Genomic DNA, 21,600 nt, shown 5'->3' with positions numbered 1-21,600 from the left:
GAGAAAATTAGTAAGGGTAAATTTTTATATCAAATGGCATACCCATTTGATAGGTTTACTAAATTTCTCTCTAAAAAGGCTGGACTGGTTTACATATTCCAAGTGCAGATGTTTACATACACTAAATCACAATGGGTATTATCACTTTTTAAATCTTAATATCTGATAAAAAGACTCACCTTAATTTGCTTATCTTTTTTTTTTTTTAAGAGTTTATTTATTTATTTGATGGGGGGAGAGAGAGAGAGCACAAGCAGGGAGAGTGGCAGGCAGAGGGAGAGGGAGCAGCAGACTCCCCATAGAGGAAGGAGCCGGATGTGGGGCTTGATCCCAGGACCCTGTGATCATGACCTGAGCCCAAAGCAGACCCTTAACCAACTGAGCCACCCAGGTACCCTTAACTTGCTTATCTTTAGATTATCAGTGAGCTTTAGCATGATTTCACTTATTTTTTCAATCAACGAGAAGACCCTGGGTCATTTTTTTCTCATTGGCTTGCAGGATCTGTTGCTATAGTACAGCTATTAATCCTGCATTATATAGACCATATTTTTTTAAAATTTATATTACATATATATATATATTCCCACCCTCCCCCGGTTTGTCATTTCTTATGGCATTCTGTGCTGGAAAGCAAAATAGCAAGGTGGCTGAGAATAGACTACACCACTTACCAGTCTTACGCCTTAACCATGGCTTTAACTGAAACATGGCAATACTAACTATATCTGACAGCACTGTATGAAGAATAAACATGAAGTCTTAATGCAGTACTCAACAGTCTGAACAATTTTTAAGATTTCTGATAAATTTGCAATTAATTCTGGTGTGGAAATAAAACAGAAATTCAGCTTTATTTTTATGGACCATTCATTGAATAATCCGTTTGCCCTCAAATGATTTGCAATGTTATCTTTACGGTATTACTAAATTGCCATGTTTTAGGTCTATTTTGGACTTTCTTACTTCATTAATCTATTTACTGTTGTGCCAATTTATTACTGTGTGTTTAAAATGTTTTACTTTCTTATCTCATCCCCCCCTTTCCAGAAGTTTCCTAATTTGTTTATTCTTACAGATACTTTTAGGAATAATTTTGTTAAATCTTAAAAAAAAATACAAGCCCTCTCTCTCAAATAAAAAAATAAAATCTTTAAAACCTTTTCTCTGTCTCAAATAAAATCTTAAAAGAAAAAACAACTCTCTAATAAATAAAATCTTTAAAGAAAAAAAGAATTTTGTTAAGTTCATTCTGCAACCATCTCCTTGTTCTTTCTCCAACACCCCTCCCCCCCAATTCCTCATTCCTGTCCCCTGCCAATCTTTCCGGTGAGACAGAATTATGACTACACAAAATCTCAGGACTTGATTTATGGAGAATCAATATCTTTTATGTTACTGTGTCTTCTTGTGACAACTTTATCAAAAGGAAGAAACTCCTTATGGCTGTTTGGTGTGGGTATTTGACAGTGTTTGAAAATTAGTGCCTAATATAGGATTAAGTTTTCTCCAGTACACTAAACACACAGGCATAAATGTGAATTCAAGCTGCCCTCCTCTCTGATCATCCTCCCATCCTTCTGGCTTGCTTCTTCAAGAACTCCCAATAAACAATTACTGGACCCTATCAAAAGACTCTATCTTTTGACTCCATCAGCTTTTCTACCTTATTTCTAAATGTTAGGCACTCGACCTTGAACCTGCTCTTCCTCTCTCTCCAAACTTTATTTTTTTGAAGTAGGTTCCATGCCCAGCATGGAGTCCAATGTGGGGCTTGAACTCATGACCCTGAGATCAAGCCCTGAACTGAGATCAAGAGTTGGACGCTTAACTGACTCAGCCACCCAAGCACCCCCTCTCTCCAAACTTTATACGTGGGTGGTTCAGGTGGTTCATCATTGCCACATCTTTTTTTTTTTTTTTTAAAGATTTTATTTATTTATTCAACAGAGATAGAGACAGCCAGCGAGAGAGGGAACACAAGCAGGGGGAGTGGGAGAGGAAGAAGCAGGCTCATAGCGGAGGAGCCTGATGTGGGGCTCGATCCCAGAACGCCGGGATCATGCCCTGAGCCGAAGGCAGGCGCTTAACCGCTGTGCCACCCAGGCGCCCCCATTGCCACATCTTTAAGTATGCTCTAACAACCACTCCACTTATGTTTCTCCTCTGATCTCCGACATTTCCATTTTGGCACCTCACAGGCTTCTCAAACTTAACACAGCCAAGTGCAACTCCTGCTCACTTTCCCCTTATTTCCAACCAGAGATAACTAGCCAGTGGCCCAAGCTAAAAAACTGTGCTGTCCTTGACTCCTTGACCCACTGTTATCAAATTAAGTGCCAAATATATCTGATTCACTCTCCTTCCTAAACAGCTTTTGAATCCAGACTCCATTCCTTGTGCCCTGCCCACTATTCTAGAGAGACGACTATCATCTCTCACTGGGATCGCCAGACTTCTAATCAGTCTCCCTGACACTCTCCTTGCTTTTCATCTTGTCCCAGTCTAAACCACCTTCATATGAACCATAGGTTCATATAGGACTGTGCCATCCAAAGAAGACCCATCATAAATATCCATTCTCATACCAGGCCACCCTCCGCACAGACAGACTAGGCTCTGGTAATAGTGGTTTCCTTTTAGTTTTTTAAACATTACACATCCTCTTCTGCCTCAGGATCTTTGAAACATATTCTCCCAATTTTTCACCTACATGGCTCCACTTCTGCCTGTTTGTCTAAAATTCATGATCTTTGATTATCCTATCTCTGCAAAAGCATTCTGTTCTTTTAGTTCCTTAGTATTTGGCACAATTTGAAATTATGTATTTGTTTAGTTGTTAAACATGTACCTTCCCCATAAAACTACAGTCTCTGAGGGCAGGAACCAGGTCTGTTTTTATTTACTACTTTTTTTTTTTTTTTAAAGATTTTATTTATTTATTCGACAGAGATAGAGACAGCCAGCGAGAGAGGGAACACAAGCAGGGGAAGTGGGAGAGGAAGAAGCAGGCTCATAGCAGAGGAGCCTGATGTGGGGCTCGATCCCATAACGCCGGGACCACGCCCTGAGCCGAAGGCAGACACTTAACCGCTGTGCCACCCAGACGCCCCTTTATTTACTACTTTGTTTAAGTCTACTGCACAGTGCTAGGCACACAGAGGTACTCAATAAATACTTATTAGACAAATGAATAACAGAGTCAATGGCTATTGACTTATGTAAGACAGGAAGTTTCTTCAAGAAATACATTGTTGGGGCGCCTGGGTGGGTCAGATGGTTGAGCGTCTGCCTTCAGTTCAGGTCATGATCTCCAGGTCCTGGGATCAAGCCCTGCATCAGGCTTCCAGCTCAGCAGGGAGTCTGCTTCTCCCTCTGCCTCTCCCCCCGCTTGTGCTTTCTCTCTCTGTCTCTCTCAAACGAATAAATAAAAATATTTTTCTTAAAAGAAATAAACTTTATTATCTGTCTCTTCAAAGGGAGCATGATTATCTTACTTGATGACTTATGCTCCTAAATGACATAAATTTAAGAATTCATGAAAATTCTAGATATACGAAAAAACTTTAACATATGTAGGAAGAAGCAAATTGGCCTAATATACCTATAACACTAATTTGTACCTTATCCTAGCTTTTGGCCTTGGTAGCATCCATGAAAGTAAAATCCAGTATTTCTTCCCTAAAGATTACTCCATCAGCACAGAAAGACTATAATACCTTCCATCTTAAAAATAACCCTCCTCTTTTACCTCTAGTCACCTCTCCATTTCTCCTCCCTTTCTAGTAAAACTCCTCAAAAGTCACTTGTCTCTGTAACTAGTATTTTCACTTCCTCCCTTCCCATTTTCCAATGAGCCTACAGCATGAGGCCCTCATACCCTATCCCAAAAGAAGCAGTCTCCTCAAGTCACTAACGGGTTTAACAACGGCCATATAGAGGGTGGAAGTAAACAGTCCACAGGATGTGACCTCTAACTACAGAAAAACGTAATTAATTTAAATTACTGGGAAGATAGAGCTTTTTATAAAATCCAGTGGATTAATGTCAAGAATATACTAAACAACATTTCTTTAAACATCAAATGACTAATATTCCTCTAAATATTTACAAACAAGTTATTCAAATTTTAAATCAAACTTAAGATTTGGTATATTAGGGGCGCCTGGGTGGCTCGGTCATTAAGCGTCTGGTCTGCTTTTGGCTCAGGGCATGATCCCAGGGTCCTGGGATCGAGTCCCACATCGGGCTCCCTGCTCCGCTGGGAGCCTGCTTCTTTTCCCACTTGTGTTCCCTCTCTCGCTGGCTGTCTCTTTAAAAAAAAAAAAAAAAAAAAAAAAGAACTTGGTATATTAAATTTCTCCAAATATTTATCTTTGGCAAAGTTTGAATCCTAAACAAACTATAAGTAAAAAGGTCTTAGAGACAGAGATAGGACTTCAGAGAGGAAAGACAGAGACCCGTATGATGAAATTACTGTGTTCTAAGTCTCATATTTACTGCATTTTTTCCCAGTGTATCTCAAAGAAATGTACAAATCAGGATGTGGGATGCAAGAAGTACTGGCAACCGCCAAGCCTGTATACACGAGAGAAAAGCTGCTGCAGCGGCAAGTGTTTAGATGTGGAGACTTCTGTAGCATTCTGTAGTGAAAAGACACTCTGGAGCAGAGAAACCGTTCATACCTGAAGATTTTCCAGCATCATTTTATCCAGAGCTTGAATGAAGTCCTCATCTTCCACACAAGGTACATGCTTAAGTCCACCTCCCTTAATCATTACCTCCTTATTAAAACAAAACAAGAAACCAGACCAGAAATTTTAACTATCATGTTTTGTATTGATAACTTGGTTCAACATAACTCAAGGAATGTGTGAGTCAAGTATGTAACATTACTACATGTTAAAAAAAAATGTTAATATAGTAAAGTACTTAGATAGGGAAACAAACTGAAAATGAATTCCCAAAGAAATATTTTTCAATAATCACAAGAAACACAACTTCAGTAGCTAAAACTGAATTAATAAAGAGAATGTGGCATGATTTCAAAAGCCAATTTTCAGCCATACATACAGTATTTTCTTCATCGGTTTCGTTTTCTTTATTGGAGTCTGTAAGGTAATCGGTATTCTCTTCCTCTTCCTCCTCACCTTCATCATCATCATTATCAGAACCCTCCTGAAATTATTCAACATTAGTAGAAGATTAAAACATTTTGAAAAGGATCTCTATTTTACATGCCTTAAGATTTAAACACTTCTGTATAATTGTTCATTATTCTCAAGTTGCAGCCTTTTACGCAGTCTGCCTACGACTCAGAGCAAAGTCAGCCAGCAGCATTGGTTGAAAACTAATGCACACCAGTAGCTGAAAGCCCATCTCACTGTCTTCCGCTGATCTAATAGTACAAAGAGGCTTTGTAGAAATTCTTCCTTGAATTGCACAAGGAATGAGCTTCTTGAACCTTTTGTATATTTTTCCTATTTTGAGACTGAATTTCTCATAGTAGTGTTTTAGTACCCATCTGAAAGTCGATAAATAGTTCAAATTTAACATGGTTAGCAGCTGAAAGCAAGAACACTAAATGTATAAAGCACTACAGTGTATAAAGCACCTCAGCTTGGAAGGTACGCTCACATACTTCATTTTGTTTGCTCTACTGAATTCTGAAGAAGGCAGGATAAGCTTTCATGTCCCCATTTTTATACAGGAAAAAAACCAGGCTTGGGTAAGTTAAGTGACTTGTCCAAGGACACACTGCTTATTAAGCAGAGGAGCTAGACATTCTGACCCCCATCCTCTCCTGTCAGTGTCCCCACCCCTCTTCTATCAGCAAATTTCCTTTTCAAACAGAAGACTGGATTTTTCCTCAGTGATTTCTTAACCTCAGTGATTTTTCAAAAGGGCACACACACACAAAAAGCACACAGTTGCACTCCATCTGTGTATTCTTCCATTTCCAACAACACAATTCACTCTTACTTAGTACTGTAACTTAAAAAAAAAGACTACACTAAATCCAACTTCTTCTCACTGTGCTAAGAGAAATAATGTGAATGAGAAATAAGTTCTAAGAGAAAATGAATTATTTAAATTTGTTACAACTTTTTTAGTATACATAACAATTAATTCCAAAAATCCAAATACTGTGTTATAATTTACTACACAGGCAGAGATTTTTAGCGTTTCTAAAGTGGAAATATTCTGGGAATGTAAGAAATGCATTCGCTTTTTTCAAATGTATTAACTTTTTTTTTTTTTAAAGATTTCATTTATTTATTTGAGAGAAAGCAAGTGAGAGATAGAGAGCTAGCTGGGAGGGAGGGAGGGAGGGCCAGAGGGAGAGGGGAAAAGCAGGCTCCCCGCTGAGCAGGAAGCCTGACTCTGCTCAATCCCAGGACCCTGGGATCATGACCTGAGCCAAAGGCAGACACCCAACCGACTGAGCCACCCAGGCACCCTGAAATGTACTTTTTAAAACATAAGTCTGTAATTCAAAATCAAATTTGCAAGAGATGCTCTTAAAAAAATTAATCATTTATACGCAAGTAATGAATCATGGAACTTTACATCAAAAACTAGGGATGTACTGTATGGTGACTAACATTATATAATAAAAATATTATTAAAAAATTAATCATTTCTTAACACTTAAAAAATACTTTCTATTCAAAAACTAAGCTAAACTAAGTTAAACTGCATTAACTTTTTCTCCTTACCCTTTATTTTCATATTACTCAGACAAAATAAAATGGATTAACTTTTGAAATTGAAATGCTGAACAAGAATTCCACTATCCTAATCCCTATTATACGTAATAATCTGTGGGATCTGGAAATGAATGGACCACAATAGCTAGCTAAGGAAAGCAGGAGGGGCAGCACAGCACAGGTCACACTGTCTGAGTTCAAACACCCACTCAGCACTTACTACTATGATCTTGGGCAAATTAAACTACCTGTGCCTTATTTTCTCACCTACCTCACAGCGTGACATCAGCAATGGTCATGTAAATATTATAGCTACTATAATGATAAATCTTGTACTTACTATTAAATTATATAAATGCTACATTAGAATTTTAGCAGAACATTCACTTAATCTTTAGTTATCTTTAATTTACATAGCTGATATTCAGGAAGAAGTATTCTGGTTGTTAGGTGCTACAAATAACTCTGAAAGTCCATGTGGAGCCAAGGACCAAGTTGAGGACCAAGACGAAAACAAAGAGCACAATTTGTCTGAAGAGTGAACTCTATCTAGCCTTCTTCTTTCTCAGCTGAAGTTGTAGAATATCTCCCACTGCTCTTATTAATCAACCTATTTTCTCTCTTTAAAATGTTCTCCTTATGCTTGGACAGCAGCCATGGGAAAGGGTGGTCTTGAGAGGGAGGAGAAGCAAACTCCTCCAACTTCATTTATTAAACCACATCTTTCTCTTCTCCTTCCGGACAAGGCTCATGCAACACCAACTGAACATTGTGTTTTTCTACTTAGCAAGCACACATATATCATGTATGATATTCACAACTGCAACTGGAAAAGGAAGCAATGGTTAAAACTGATACAAATTTCAAAGTTATAGAAGTTCGCTTTTGAAAAAGAGGAAATACATCCCAACTCCTCAGGTGAGAAATATAGGAAAATGAGTCACTTTTCAATGACACATTTACTAAGGATGTTTAATTTATTAGATTCTGTTCATCTAATTAGTGCAGTAGCAAAATCTACTCTAAAAAATGGTCCTAATAAAAAAATGTCCTATGAACTTCTGGTCAATACTGTGAGTTTCTTACTGAAAAAGAGAACAAAAAACCAAAAAACCTTAATTCCATGGGTTTTATAACAGACATATACTACTAGTTACAGTTCCTATAATAAAACTAAGCAGGAGATCTTATTTTATACATTAAAGAAAATCTTGGCTCAAATAATCAAGATACTCTTGTACAAATGTACCTATTGGCTATAAACAAAAGTCATCACCTCTTCTTCTGGTTCATTTACTTCACTTTCATTTCCAGATTGTTCTTCTGTTTCAGCTCCTCCTTCTTCTTCTTCTTCATCCTCTTCAAGGTTTTCTCCTTCTGTCATAGAATCTTTTGAATCTTTGTCATTTACTAGGCCTTGAAACAAGGAGAAAGTGGAAAAAAACATGAAAAGGGGTAAATTTTCAATATTATACCACTTAATTTAGAAGTATGTATTAAGTGAGATAATTCAACCACCATTTTCTCAGAGTAATAAGAACACAGTTTAAAATTATTTGAGTAACATTTTACAAAGAGACCTTCATTTCAACAAAAAAAGCAATGACACATTATACATATATTATATATGTGTGTATATAAACATATATGTTTTTTTTTTTTCTTTCAGCTTCTGTTTATCTCCATCTCAGATGAATACAAACAAAATGTACCAGCATGTAAAATGCAGCCTCGACCATGTAAGATGCAGCCTCGGTCACACTTTTTACCAAATGACATTTTAGAATTTCTCCCACATTGAAGATATAAAATTATGTCTTCATGGAGAAATCACATTTGGCTATCAATCTGAGTGTCTGCACATTAAGACTAAGGGAAGGAGGCAAAGTTGTGTCACCAAAGGGCTTAATTTTTTTCTTCAGTAATGGCATTCTCCTCCTCGGGGAACTCCCTGCCTTGAATTTGCTTCCACCTCGCTTGTTCATCCACAGCTCACTGCCTAGTCAATTCTTCTTAATTAACATTTGAATTCCAAACCACTCTCTCTACTTTCAAGATGCCTCATCTGATCTGACTTTCCCGGGCTCTCTCCTGAGCCTTCTCCTATAGCTGGGCCTCTTTTCTGGCACAGATCTTGGAATCCTGCTCATCTGATACTCTTCTCAACAGAGAATATCCTTCAATGTACACTTTCAGTCCTTCCTATACATTCTCTAAGTTCAGTCTAAATTTTACTTCCTGCATAAACGCAATGAGTACCTGAATCTATTACTCTTCCTACTTTCTCCTAAAGCACTTGGAGAATTTCTCATAGCACTTTACATTTAAGGATACACCATGTAATGTTTTTTTCTAATGATTTCATAAACGTTACATCAGATTATAAGGGCCTTGAAGACAAAGAACTTGTTCTATATATTCAAAACTTACCAGAGGCCATATATTGATAAATACACAGTAGGTGTTTAGTAAATACTTGTTTATTCAGACTCTTAGATGATTAGAGCAGAAAGAAACTTTAGCAATCATGTAATGATTTAATTCTTTCATTTTATGAGGAATACTGAAGCCCAGAGAATTTGAATAACCTAACCAATAAGAGTAAAAAATTATTCCGGTGTCTTATGTTGAAGAAATTAACCAAGAACTGATAAAAATACGAAAGTGCAGGGTGATTAAAGTAGTGAATAAAAATTAAGGAAAGTTGGATAATGCTCAGAAAGGAAAATTAATGCTGAAAAAAGAAGTTGGTGTTTCAGACTGAGAACCCATCAACTTAAAATTTCTCTATCACTTATTAGTTTTCAGATACAAATACAGATTTTATACATATACATTTATTTAGTTATTTATAGGGACTTTAAGAAGCAGAATACTGGATTGTTATTTAAGTTATCAAAGGCAAAAAACAAAGTCACATCTAAATCTAAACATTCTGAGTGAAAATATCACAGTGCTGATAAACTCACATGGCATGAGCTTACACCTTACACCTTTGTTCTATCCATTTAAAACATGCATCATGGGAAGAACTATAATGTGTAAGTTCTTTGTTTTGATAATCATACTTCTAATTTGTAAGGAAAATACAGACTATTTCTAACACATTTTATTTGCACTGCAGGTTACTTTCAAAGGCAATTTATAAATATATTTTGTATTTGCTAAGCAATATAATAATTATCCAGTTGTTGATCCCTAGGACACTGTCAATCTAAAATAAACAATGGGAGATAAAAATTTACACCTCAGGACATAGGGTTAACAAAATACAAACAACAAAATGCTGCTTGGTGCCTCAGTTCTCCTGCTCGTAACAGAGATAGTAATAATTGTAATACTTCCTTTCAGACTACTTTAAATTGTATTTTTCTCCTTACTAGACATGTTGAGCATTTCCTCCCATACTTAATATGTCAGAGAGAGCACAGTCTTCGAATTCTGGCTTGACAGGTTAACCTAGTGTTTTGATTTGTCAAATATAACTAACATTACCTCCCTGTGTCATTCTGGCATTAGACAGTACTCAATAAAAACACCAATTCTCCTCCGCCCCCCATGAATATGTCATGTTCATTTATCCATTGGGGAATTCTATTTTATTACCAATTCGCCTGTGCTCTTTATGTAAGTGAAACTAACCTGCCATGGAAACTATTTTCACTTTAATTTTATTTTTCTAGTTTATAAAAGCTTTAAACACCCAAATATGTTGCCACGCATATGCTTTCTTCTACTGTTTTAGAATTCGGGAAAATTAATGCCTCTCCAAATACTTGATCATCAGATCTATATTTAAAAATACTTAAAAAAAAAAGATTTTATTTATTTATTTGCTAGAGAGCAAGAGACAGAGAGGGAGAGAACAAGCAGGGAGAGCTGTAGGTAGAGGTTGCAGGCTCCCCACCGAGCAGGAGTCTGAGGCAGACTCAATCCCAGGACCCTGGGATCATGACTTGAATCGAAGGCAGACGCTTAACTGAGCCACCCAAGCATTTCTAAAAATAAATACTTAACTGCTCAATCCATCTGGAGTTTGATAAGATGTGGCTCTATATCAATTTTCCTCCAAAATGCTGACCAACATGTTGCCCTTATCCTATTTTTAAGACTCCTAGGTCATTATATATAAATTATTTTGTATTTAACTGGCGGTACCTGTAGGCCTTTTATTCTGGTCTACTGATTTTATTTCTAATTCGTGAAATACACTGTGGCTTTATAATTTATTCACATGGCTTCTTTTCTTTTTCACTTCTGTTTCCCTCATTTCTGTTCCTTATGCTATAATACAATCTAGAAGTTCCAAAACCAGATTAAATTATATTGCCTATAACCATTTTGGTTTTGTTCTTAAAGAGAATGTCTTAGCCAGTAATTCTATGTCTATATTGAGAAAACCAAGATACACACAAATATCACACAAAAATGTTATTTATAGTAATGTAAAATTACTGGAAATAACCTAAGCATCAAACAATAGGATTAATTAAATTATGGCACATTCATACAAAGGAATACAATTAAGAATTAGAAAAATATATGATGTTAGGAAGAAATTTCATAATATATTAGGTAGGGAAAAATCCAGTTATAAAACTGCAAACATGTGAAAAAATTTTAAAAGAATAGAACATATACCAAAAAATGTTAACAGATGATTATTCTTGTGTATGGAATGTGATTTTTGTTTTCTTGGTATTTTTCACAATTTCTGCCATGAACAAGCATTACTTTTTTTTTTAAAGGTGTATTTATTCATTTTAGTGAGAGAGAGAGTGAGGGGAAGGGCAGAGAGAGAGAGAGAATCCTCAAGCAGACTCCGCACTGAGCGCAGAGCCTGAGGTGGGGCTCAATCCCACAACCCTGAGATCATGACCTGAAACTGAGCTGGCTCTTTAAACAATGGAGCCACCCAGGTGCTCCAAACAAGTACTACTTTTAATTATATTAAAATGACTTTCAAAATACAAGGGAACTTTGTAGTGCTTTCTCATTAACTATTATGTTAGCACTGGGCTATTATAAAGTTAAAATAATAATGAATTTACAAAGTACTTGAAAACAAAAAAACTATCAAAGGCAAGATACTGTATGCTCTTATGGTTTATCAATAGGAAATAGATTTAACACAGATTCGTTCATGTACATCTTCTTCCTGATATTTAGACTCTAAAACAGGAGGAAAATGGGACAACTTGGGAGCATATTGATTCTAGTTGTCATCATCTTTTAGAGTTTGTTTCACAAATGGTGGCCTGTTTTTTTCCTTCCCATATTCTAAACAAGAACAGATCTCTCAAAAGAAGCCTAAGGTCCTTTAACTTAACCCTTTGCTCTATAAAGGATAAAGCACACCACACTCTTTACTTCTACCAAGCTAGGTGTCAAACTAGTGTTACCTGATGCCCACTACACAGAGAGTACCACTGGTAAAAGTTTTTGGGAAACAAGGCTAAGACTTAACTATATCAAAGCATCTGAAGTAGGGGCGCCTGGGTGGCTCAGTCAGTTAAGTGTCTGCCTTTGTCTCAGGTCATGATCTCAGGGTCCTGGGATTGAGCCCTGTGTTGGGCTCCCTGCTCAGCAAGGAGTCTGCTTCTCCCTCTCCCTCTGCCCTCCCCCCACCTTCTCATGCTCTCTCTCTCAAATAAATAAAATCTTAAAAATAAAAAATTTTAAAAAAGCATTTGAAGTAAATGAAATAATTAAGACAAATGAGTACTCTGCCTGAAATGATCATTTTATACACTTGGAAATTTGAAAAGGAAAAAAAAAAGCAGATAACTTGGGACAAAGTTCAAAGAACAAAGGAATCACATATGCCCTAATGGGTGGAGTGGTAGAAAAGTGAATAGTTGCACAATCAGTAGCACCTTTAAAAATACTGCTCAAATAGATAGCAGCAATCATATTCTCCAAGGGAGGATGGATCTTTGGAGAAAGAAATCCTATTAAAATGCTGGATATAATATGAAAAGAACAGTTTTAGAGGAAAAAAGTCACAACTACCTTTCCCATGAAAAGTAGTTCTTTAGATATGCAACACAGTAAATTTATGCAGTTAGCATAAATGGTGAAGCTTAAGGATCTCCTAATGACAGACATATGGGTACCAAGAGCTGGCAGGAAATAAAACACTAATTTAACAGCCTAAAAACATGTCACTTTGAAATGACTACAATAAAACATGCTAACATGCTAAGAACTATTAGCAAGCAAACCAGATTGGTAAGGCTGCACGTCATTCCAGTTATTTCCACTGACAAAGTTCGTCAGCTCCTAGTCCCTTCAAGAGCTAACTCTTCTTCTGGAGCAGTCTTGGAAGGATGTTGAGAAAGTAAATAGACCAACTGTCCTACGGCACATAGTTCTCACATTTTCTCTAGTCCTTAGAAATAGAGACAACTCTCCCAGGGAATAAGGTCTGAAATTCCACAGGGTAGTTTCAAAACTTCTAACAGATACTCCCCCTACAGTGTCTAGCCTGTACTATCTTAGGAAATAATGCTTGTTGAAAATAAATACTGTATATATAAGAGATTCTTTCATCAAAAGCGTTTTGCATTAGCAACCAAAAATTTTACTAATTAAGAGAGGCTGACAGGAGAGTGTTTTTCCATCACTATCCTTTCCTTCAAAGTCTTATGTGACTGTTTTCCTCCAACTTGGGGTTATTTAATGAAATCAAGAAGTATGCCACTCAGGTCTTACCTAACACTACTAGGTAACACTCAACATTGGAAACAGAAAGTATACAAAAGCAAACTCTGATAACAATATAAAGCAAATTCTAGAAACAATCCGCCAAATATCATCTTTATTTTCTCTCTGTAATTAATTGCTTACCTAGTTTTATTAAGAATTCTCGTTCCAAGTCGTGTACCTGCCTGATGGATTCTTCCAGAGAATTACAGAGTTTGATCTTTGGTCTTAGCAGTTCTAGTGTATCACTGATCATGTAATCTATGTCAATAGGAAATGGATGGTCTTTTGTCCAAACCTCCAAACTTTTCTTCCACCAAACATAACGCTGATAATAAATGAAAAATAAATTTAGCTATAAGAAATCAATAACAAAAATATTTTAAAATAATAATCTATATTGATGTAACCTAGTTATAATAACTAAGCTAAAAAGTTGTACAAAACACCTACCATTTTTATTAATGGTCAACAATAATCCTAATCCAGTTCCTAAACCATTTGATGATTTTAATTTTTTTTATTACAGCTGTCAAAAATCCTTTTTAAAGGCGAGGAAAAATCATAAATAAAATATCAAAAAAATTTCCAGGTACTAAAACAAGGCAGAAACCCCACTCCCAAACACCAAACAGGGTTTAAGTATTTATTTTACAAAACAACAAAAGCAACAAGATTCAAAGCCACAGTTTTGATGTTTTATTATTTTCTCTATGCTCCCTGCTTTGATTTTTAAACAGGTCAATTAAAGTATCTGGAGATACAGTTTTTGAAATAAGGAAAAATCATTAATCCACAAGCATTTATTGAACAGCTACTGTGTATATGGCACGGTTTAGAGATCTTCCCTCTCTCCTCCTAGCCTGGTTCCTTCATTCTATTTTCTACATTTTTAACTAAAAAGCACAACCCAAGAATTTGCTTGTATATATAAAAGGGTATTCTTCTGGGTGCTCTCTCCTCTCCAGTTTGTTCTAGGTCCTTGCTCCTCAAAGTGGGGACCTCAACTGGGAGCTTGTTAAAAATGCGGACTCTTGGGCCCCCACCCTAGACCAAATGAATCACAATCTGCATTTTAACAGTACCTCCAGGTGATGCATATGTATATTAAAGTTTAGAAGCACTGCTGCAGGTGGTCCTTTTCGCCTGGCCTTCCCATACTTAACTGTACATTCTCTGACCTAGAACATACTGCCCTCATTCCCCAGACCTCACTCACTCCTTACTCCCAATTCCCTAGGTAGATCCTGCTACACATTTCTGCTTGTTAATCAAAAAATACTTTTGTCTCAATCTGCTCCTGGATATTCCTGAGTGGCTTTTTTCTCTCAGTCTGGGATTTCAGAGTGAATGCAAATAAGAACAGTCTTGTGAAAGAGAGTTTACTTTTGATGCTGATAGTTACAGATCACATTTTGCAGCAAAACTTTGGTTTTCTATACAGTCTCCAACTTAAGATAGTCCTTACATACAACAGGCAATCTGACTTCAAATTTGCAAAACTCCCTTCTCATTTTCTTCTTATCAATTCAGAAAACAAGGGAGTAATAAGCTGTCCTCTACTGCATAGGTACAGTGATAGAACAAAGTTAACAACCGCTCTTCCCCCAGAGTATTTGCCTCCACTTAACACCAGCCACTATATGGATATGTTTTTGATACTTCAAAAGTTATAGTTTTAAATTTATTTTCTTCACCAATAAATAAAGAAAACACTAACAAGAGATTATATAGAATAGAACGATCATATAGAACTGAATGGTACTTTTGGTACTTCATTTCAGTAACACATGGAGAATTCAACAGTGAGCAGTTCAACCTAAACCTAAGTTAACTTCTGGAACACCAACCTTATAAAATTTGTAGAAGTGTCTCCAGATTTGTTTCTGAATTTATACTGTACTTAATCTAAATTACGTAAGTTTACATAATGAACTGAAATTAAGATAGGGAAGTACAACCCAAGAATTTACCATGAATGAACAAATATTTTTTCCTGTGTTGAAAATAACATATTTCCCCCAAAATGATAGTTTTTCTTAAAAAAAAAAAGTGAAATCGTTTAGAAACAAGAATTTTAAATGTAAAATCAGAACACAGATGAGTTAAAAATGTTATCAGATGTACAAAAATCATGGGTGATTTAATTCATAAATTACCATACCAAACATTATAATCCATAAATTACTATACCAAATTTATAAACCATACCAAAATAATTCCCAAAATTAATGATCAATCGTTATTAACCATAAAAGTGACAATGCAAGTAGAATGTTTATATAGTAGAATTCATCATATATTTTTAATCTCTAGAGCATACTTGCAGGAAGAAAAAATCCAATATAATGATGAACACACCTTACATGTGATATATGAATGCTAGCCTGTTTCTTCTCGAATATTTCCTATAACACAGCAATGCATTAAATGATGCTGAACTGCATATCTGAGTTTACATACCTGAAAGTATACAAGGAAGCAATCAAGTTTTCGTTTACTGGAACCTCTGTCAAAGTACTGGCCGCAGGTATCCAAAATAGTGCACACTAGTCTGATTCTGAAAAGGTGCTCAGGAGGGTCTAGTGAACTTGGAGAGCCATCTGGGTTAACACCAAATGAAGTAAAAGAATAAAGAGTTCTAAAAATAACAGCTGATTCCACCATTCGATAATTATAAAGTTCCCCTAAGAACTTGGCACTGCTGATACGTCTCTGATTAAATTTAGGTTGATTAACCTAAAGGAAAAAAACAAAAAACAAATTTCCATTAAAGAATAGTAATGTGTTGAAAAGAGGTAAAATTCTCCTCTGTCACTTGATAATACCAATTACTGAAAGAACACAAAACAGATTTTTAAAAAATGGGGTTTTTCCTTCTTTTTTAATAAAGTGATCACTTCCAGGTATCCTTTTTCTCTAAGAAATGGCTATTTTTAAAATGTTTTAATAAAAAGAACAAGTTAAATGTTAGATTTAGTATTAAGCTGTCATTAACTGAGTTGATGACACAGTTAACATGTAATTCTCCCTATTAGCTCCCATAACTTATTTTTCTGTAATCCATGAATTAAGGAAATGATAAGCCAACAGAAAGAGGAAACAGTTTATAGAAATTCTTATCAAAAGATTACCAATTCATCTAATTAAGAGATTCATAGATTCCTATAACCTGAGTTCTAGTGCCCCAGAAATAATTAAAATCTACTATATTCTTCCAAAATAAGCCTAGTTGAACTTGAGAAAAAGAAGCGAAAAAACTCTCCAGCACTAGCTTGAAAGACGACTAGGAAATCTGAGACAACAGGGTTCATTAAGAAAACATTAACTCTGAAGAAATAGTAAATTGACATCCTAAGGGAAAAGGAAGGTTCCCAGATTATTTTTCAATAATCGGATTTAAAAGTTTTTTGTTTTTTTTTTAAGATTTTATTTATTTATTCGACAGAGATAGAGATAGCCAGCAAGAGAGGGAACACAAGCAGGGGGAGTGGGAGAGGAAGAAGCAGGCTCATAGCGGAGGAGCCTGATGTGGGGCTCGATCCCATAACGCTGCGATCACGCCCTGAGCCGAAGGCAGACGCTTAACCGCTGTGCCACCCAGGCGCCCCCGGATTTAAAAGTTATTTAAATTCTCCACAAACTCCAATTTGATGACTTTAAGGAAAGTCTTTATTACCTCCATTCCTAATCGAATATCTTCTAAAACTCCATCCACAACATGGATTCCGACATCTTCTTGGTAGAGGACCAGTCCGGCTAAGAGGTTGGCTACACAATGAATACTATTATATTTCACATTCCAGATGTTTATCATACAACAAATAACATAGTCTTTCACCTCTTGGTCCTGCCAGGGCAACTTTCGCATCTGTCTCAAAACCTACACGGAAAGAATGTTGTTTCAATTTTAAGGTAAGTACGTCATACTCCAATATACCAATATAGATATTTTCATTTTGCAGTCATAGAACTTTTGCAATGAAAAATACTTTAGAGATCCTCTATCAGCTTCTTCACTTTAGAGACAGGAAAAGTGAGAGACTTCTAACTACTGGCAAAATTTATTCATATTTGCCCAACATCTCTTCATCATACCCCAAATTTCCTAGAGTTTCCAGATCTTCAATCAGGCTAATAGTATATACTCATAAAATCTGGTCAGTAAAAACATATACCAAGGTTTACCAAAAACAGTATTTTCTTTCGCAAATCAATAATGTAAATAATCTCAGATACTTTTTATAAATCAAAAATTTCCAGTAAATAAATAAACCCAAGATCAGTGGGTTAAAAGATCACTTAAGATGGAGGATACGACATCAAGACTAACATTACAAAGCATCCTGTTTCCTCATGTGTAAAGGGGGGATAATAACAGCACTTACTCCACAGTTTGTTGTTAAAGATTAGACAAGTTAAAATACGTGAGGTACATAGGAAATTGTCTGGCTCATTATAAGTACCGCATAAAAGTTAGCCATTACTATTTCAAAAACTCTACTGGTAATGAGATGGTGAGCAGAGCTCTACCTAGTAATCAAGTTCCTTCCATCTTTATTCTGAAAAAAAAAAAAAAGAAAGAAAAAAAAAAGGATACTATTGGCAGATCGCAAAGCACTCTTTCCTCTCTATAGCCACCATCCATCTTTTTTTTTTTTAAGATTTCATTTATTTATTTATTTGAGAGAGAGAGAGAGAGAGAGAGAGAGAGAGAGAGAGAGAGAGAAGGAGCAGCGGGGAGAGGGAGAAGTAGAAGCAGACTCCCTGCTGAGCAGGGAGCACAATGTCGTGCTCAATCCCAGGACCCTGAGATCATGACCTGAGCCAAAGACAGACGCTTAACCAACTGAGCCATCCAGGCGCCCTAGCCACCATCCATCTTTCAAGCACTTAATTTAATGTTCTCAAATCAGCTTCAGTGGAAATGTTAATGTTGTCTCAACCACAAAGCAACCTATATTTTTTAAACTTTTAGCTAATTCTAAAACAGCTTTCAAATTGTTTGTCATTTGAAACAACTACTATCTCTGACTCTCTGAAAGTTGAATCCAATTTCCAAAGTCGCGTGAGCATTCCTTATTACCCATGTATAATGCGTGTATTACCACACACCTTTTCTCCTCCCCATAGGTTTTCTCTGTCCAGCAGCTTGTTTTACATTTTTTTTCCCTAAAAAGAAAAAAGTTCTACACTGTGTTGTTTCAACTTGCAGAGTTAACCATGAAATGTTCTGTTCAACATATCCTACTTAAAAGTTAAGTTTCTAACAGGTAACTGCAATAATTAAGGAAACAGGTCAGCACTTCTTAACCTTTTCTGGAAACCAAAATTATGAAATTTCAGAGGGCCATGGACCTCCTAAAGCCCACTCAAGGTTAGGATTCCCTGTACTGAAGCAGAATACCTAAAGTCAAATTCATTACAGAATATCAGAAACAAAGTGGTAATTTCAAATATAAATAGCACCAAAATTAAAATTAGAAGGATTACCACGTCAGAGTAAGAATCATAAAAGGAAAACAAAACATATGTCCTATATGTTACGTATCACCATATGACTTCCATCTTAGGATGACCTGTACAGAAGCAATCGCAATTCAACTTGTCATCTAATCTTAACTCTCCTAAACTTCACTGCTGAAACTTTAACAGCTCTGCTTCAATGTCTCCAATTACAAAATGTGAATAATGCAAGCTGCTTACATTCCTTATCCGTACTTTGTCGAACACTAAAACCATTTATAAACAAACTGATCTGGAGAAACTAAAATATATGTTCTTGACCTAAACAATTTAGTGCACAGGCTAGAAGCCAAGTGCACTGCTCTTAATACCATAATCATTAGGATGAAAAAGAATTAATTCAGTTGAGTATTATATCATCTCAGCACTACTACAGATCTCGAATTGACTATTACTTTATGATTTCAATGAGATTTACCTTCTCAGTGGTAACCTTGGAGAGATCCTTGTACAAAAGTTTCCGGACATATTCCTGGAGAGGAGGGCGTTTCTTTTTCACTGTTTTTTCAGCTGGAGGTGGGTTGCAGTAGTAATATGCGTTCTCCACCATTGTAACATATCTTGCATCAAGGTGCATTGCTTGTTTCTTTCTCATCATTTGCTCCTAAAATAAAAAAGTCTAAGTCAAAATACTTTCATTCTAATGTTTATTCCTAACCAAATTTCTATTCTCAGTGACAGGATTTCAGTATAGGACTAGAAAAGGAAAAAAAAAACCCCACTCACTAGGTATTCCTAAGAATGTACTAGCATACTACTATACCAAAACCATGTTTTTAGAACAAATTAGTCCATGACTGCTTGGTGTTAGGCCTTAGGCTCTGACACAGCTCTACAAACAAGAAAACTAAAAGCACCCAAGGTTTATGACTTGTCCACAGCCCTGAGCGTCAACTCAAGAGGTGGTGATTCAAAACAGATCTAGTCAACCAGTGATAAAAACTAGCTGCTTTTGCTGTAAGAGCGGAAAAGATCCACTGAGCCAATCCAATATTCATGCATACCACCATGACTGGTAAATGTTTTCCCTAGCAAAAACAGAGATTCAAATACCATAAATAAATACAAGACATTAAAAGCTAGCTCTATTACATTTTTATACAGTCTCATTTAACTTTAAGAGCCTGAGACCAAGAAGAGCTTCTTCCTTGTTATGATCAAATTTGAACTTCAAGTGGTTAGTGTGATATAAGCCTAGAGAGAATTTGGAAATCAATTCCATTTGACAGCCCCCATGTTAATATTTTTGTTTATTAGAAATAAATTCTCAGGTTTCTTCATATTAAATATTATTGGCAGAGAGCATTCAGGTTCACACATGGATTCTAAAAAATATAAGTTATCTAAAGAAAATGATATAATCAAGACTTTCATAACAGTAACACTGATGTAATGACAGTATATGCCCAGGGATTCCTAAACCTGAGATCTCTTTAACACTAACACCAATCTTCCCTCTGCCACCACACTTCCCACCCTCCCAAGGCTGCAAGAGAATGCATGGATATTATCAATAAGCATAATAACTTAACTGCTTAATAAACCTGATGGCCATGTCAGCATCTTAAGTAGCTTAAGAAATAGCTTCTACCCCAAGTTAACTTTTCAAGCTTACAGTTTTTAATTTTTAAATTAAATTTTATATTTTTAAGTTTGTAATTTATATGCTTATGGCACATTAACAATGGCTTCTTCGAACATTCAAGAACATCCATAAAAAAAAAACGGCTCTAACTAAACAGTAGTAACAGTACTTGCTCATTTGCATCATTTATCAAAAGGTATTTGTGGTTGAACTTAATCCTCCTTTACAATACAATGAACTCACTGGCAGCCAAATGAGAAAAATTCCTACAACTCTCCTGGAATGGCCGCAGCACATAAATATGGAGGTTCTAGTTTAGGTAGAAATGCTTTTATTTATATAGCAGAGCAAGATCATAGGCACTGGTCAATATTTCTAAGCCCTGAAGTAAATCAAGAACCTCAAGCTCTTGCTAGGATCCTCAAGTCCTTACCAAAAGTACACTGGTCCTCAGGTGTGATTCTGGTGATCTGAAAAGAAATCTTCCACATGTTTCTAATAGAGTACATGCCATTTCAATATGGTGATGCGAAAAGTCTGATAGAAGCATCTGTAATAATAATGATGATGAGAAAACACAAAGACAATACTTCAATCCTATTAAAAAAAGAAAATACAGATCTAATGTGTATAACAACTTAAAAAATGTCAAGTGTGAAAAACAAAAGCTAGTCTACTTTGGCTTAACAAGCTTCATTGCTGAGTATCTTTGTTCAGCCAAAAAAATTTTATATAAAATCTTCAATATACTTAATGCCTTTTCTTTCAGATAAATACACGAGAACTAGTATCAAAGCCCTTTCTCTATAATGACCATTAGATTCTATGTATTTAAACAACTATGACATACACAGCTAACATTTTCTAAATCACTTTTTTGTTTTGGTTTGTATGACATTTAACTGTAAAATTCTGACCACAACAGGCTCGTATGAAATTTACAAACGTAACACATTACTGTAACATTTCGGTATTTATCCTCCGAATCTTTCTCTATGCATATATTTTTTTAAGATTTTATTTATTTATTTGACAGAGAGACAGCCAGTGAGAGAGGGAACACAGCAGGGGGAG

General features: G+C 35.9%; 1 protein-coding gene across 2 annotated transcripts in view; it reads right to left on the bottom strand.

Moving 5' to 3' along the window:
- UPF2 (UPF2 regulator of nonsense mediated mRNA decay) overlaps nt 1-21,600 on the bottom strand; it is a 105,386-nt gene that overhangs the window by 19,590 nt on the left and 64,196 nt on the right. For both annotated transcript variants that reach the window (XM_040645419.1, XM_040645420.1), the window contains exons 11-18: nt 20,960-21,076; nt 19,360-19,545; nt 17,095-17,298; nt 15,879-16,154; nt 13,560-13,743; nt 7,987-8,126; nt 5,074-5,178; nt 4,686-4,784 (exon numbers count right to left, since the gene is read on the bottom strand). In XM_040645419.1, coding sequence (XP_040501353.1) covers nt 4,686-4,784; nt 5,074-5,178; nt 7,987-8,126; nt 13,560-13,743; nt 15,879-16,154; nt 17,095-17,298; nt 19,360-19,545; nt 20,960-21,076 — 1,311 coding nt within the window. The remainder of the gene's footprint in view (nt 1-4,685; nt 4,785-5,073; nt 5,179-7,986; nt 8,127-13,559; nt 13,744-15,878; nt 16,155-17,094; nt 17,299-19,359; nt 19,546-20,959; nt 21,077-21,600) is intronic.

The sequence above is a fragment of the Ursus maritimus genome, unplaced genomic scaffold (genome assembly GCF_017311325.1).
Source record: "Ursus maritimus isolate PB19 unplaced genomic scaffold, ASM1731132v1 scaffold_31, whole genome shotgun sequence".
Lineage (NCBI taxonomy): Eukaryota > Metazoa > Chordata > Mammalia > Carnivora > Ursidae > Ursus > Ursus maritimus.
The sequence above is the reverse complement of the archived record's forward strand: the minus strand, read 5'-3'. Positions and strand labels throughout refer to the sequence as shown.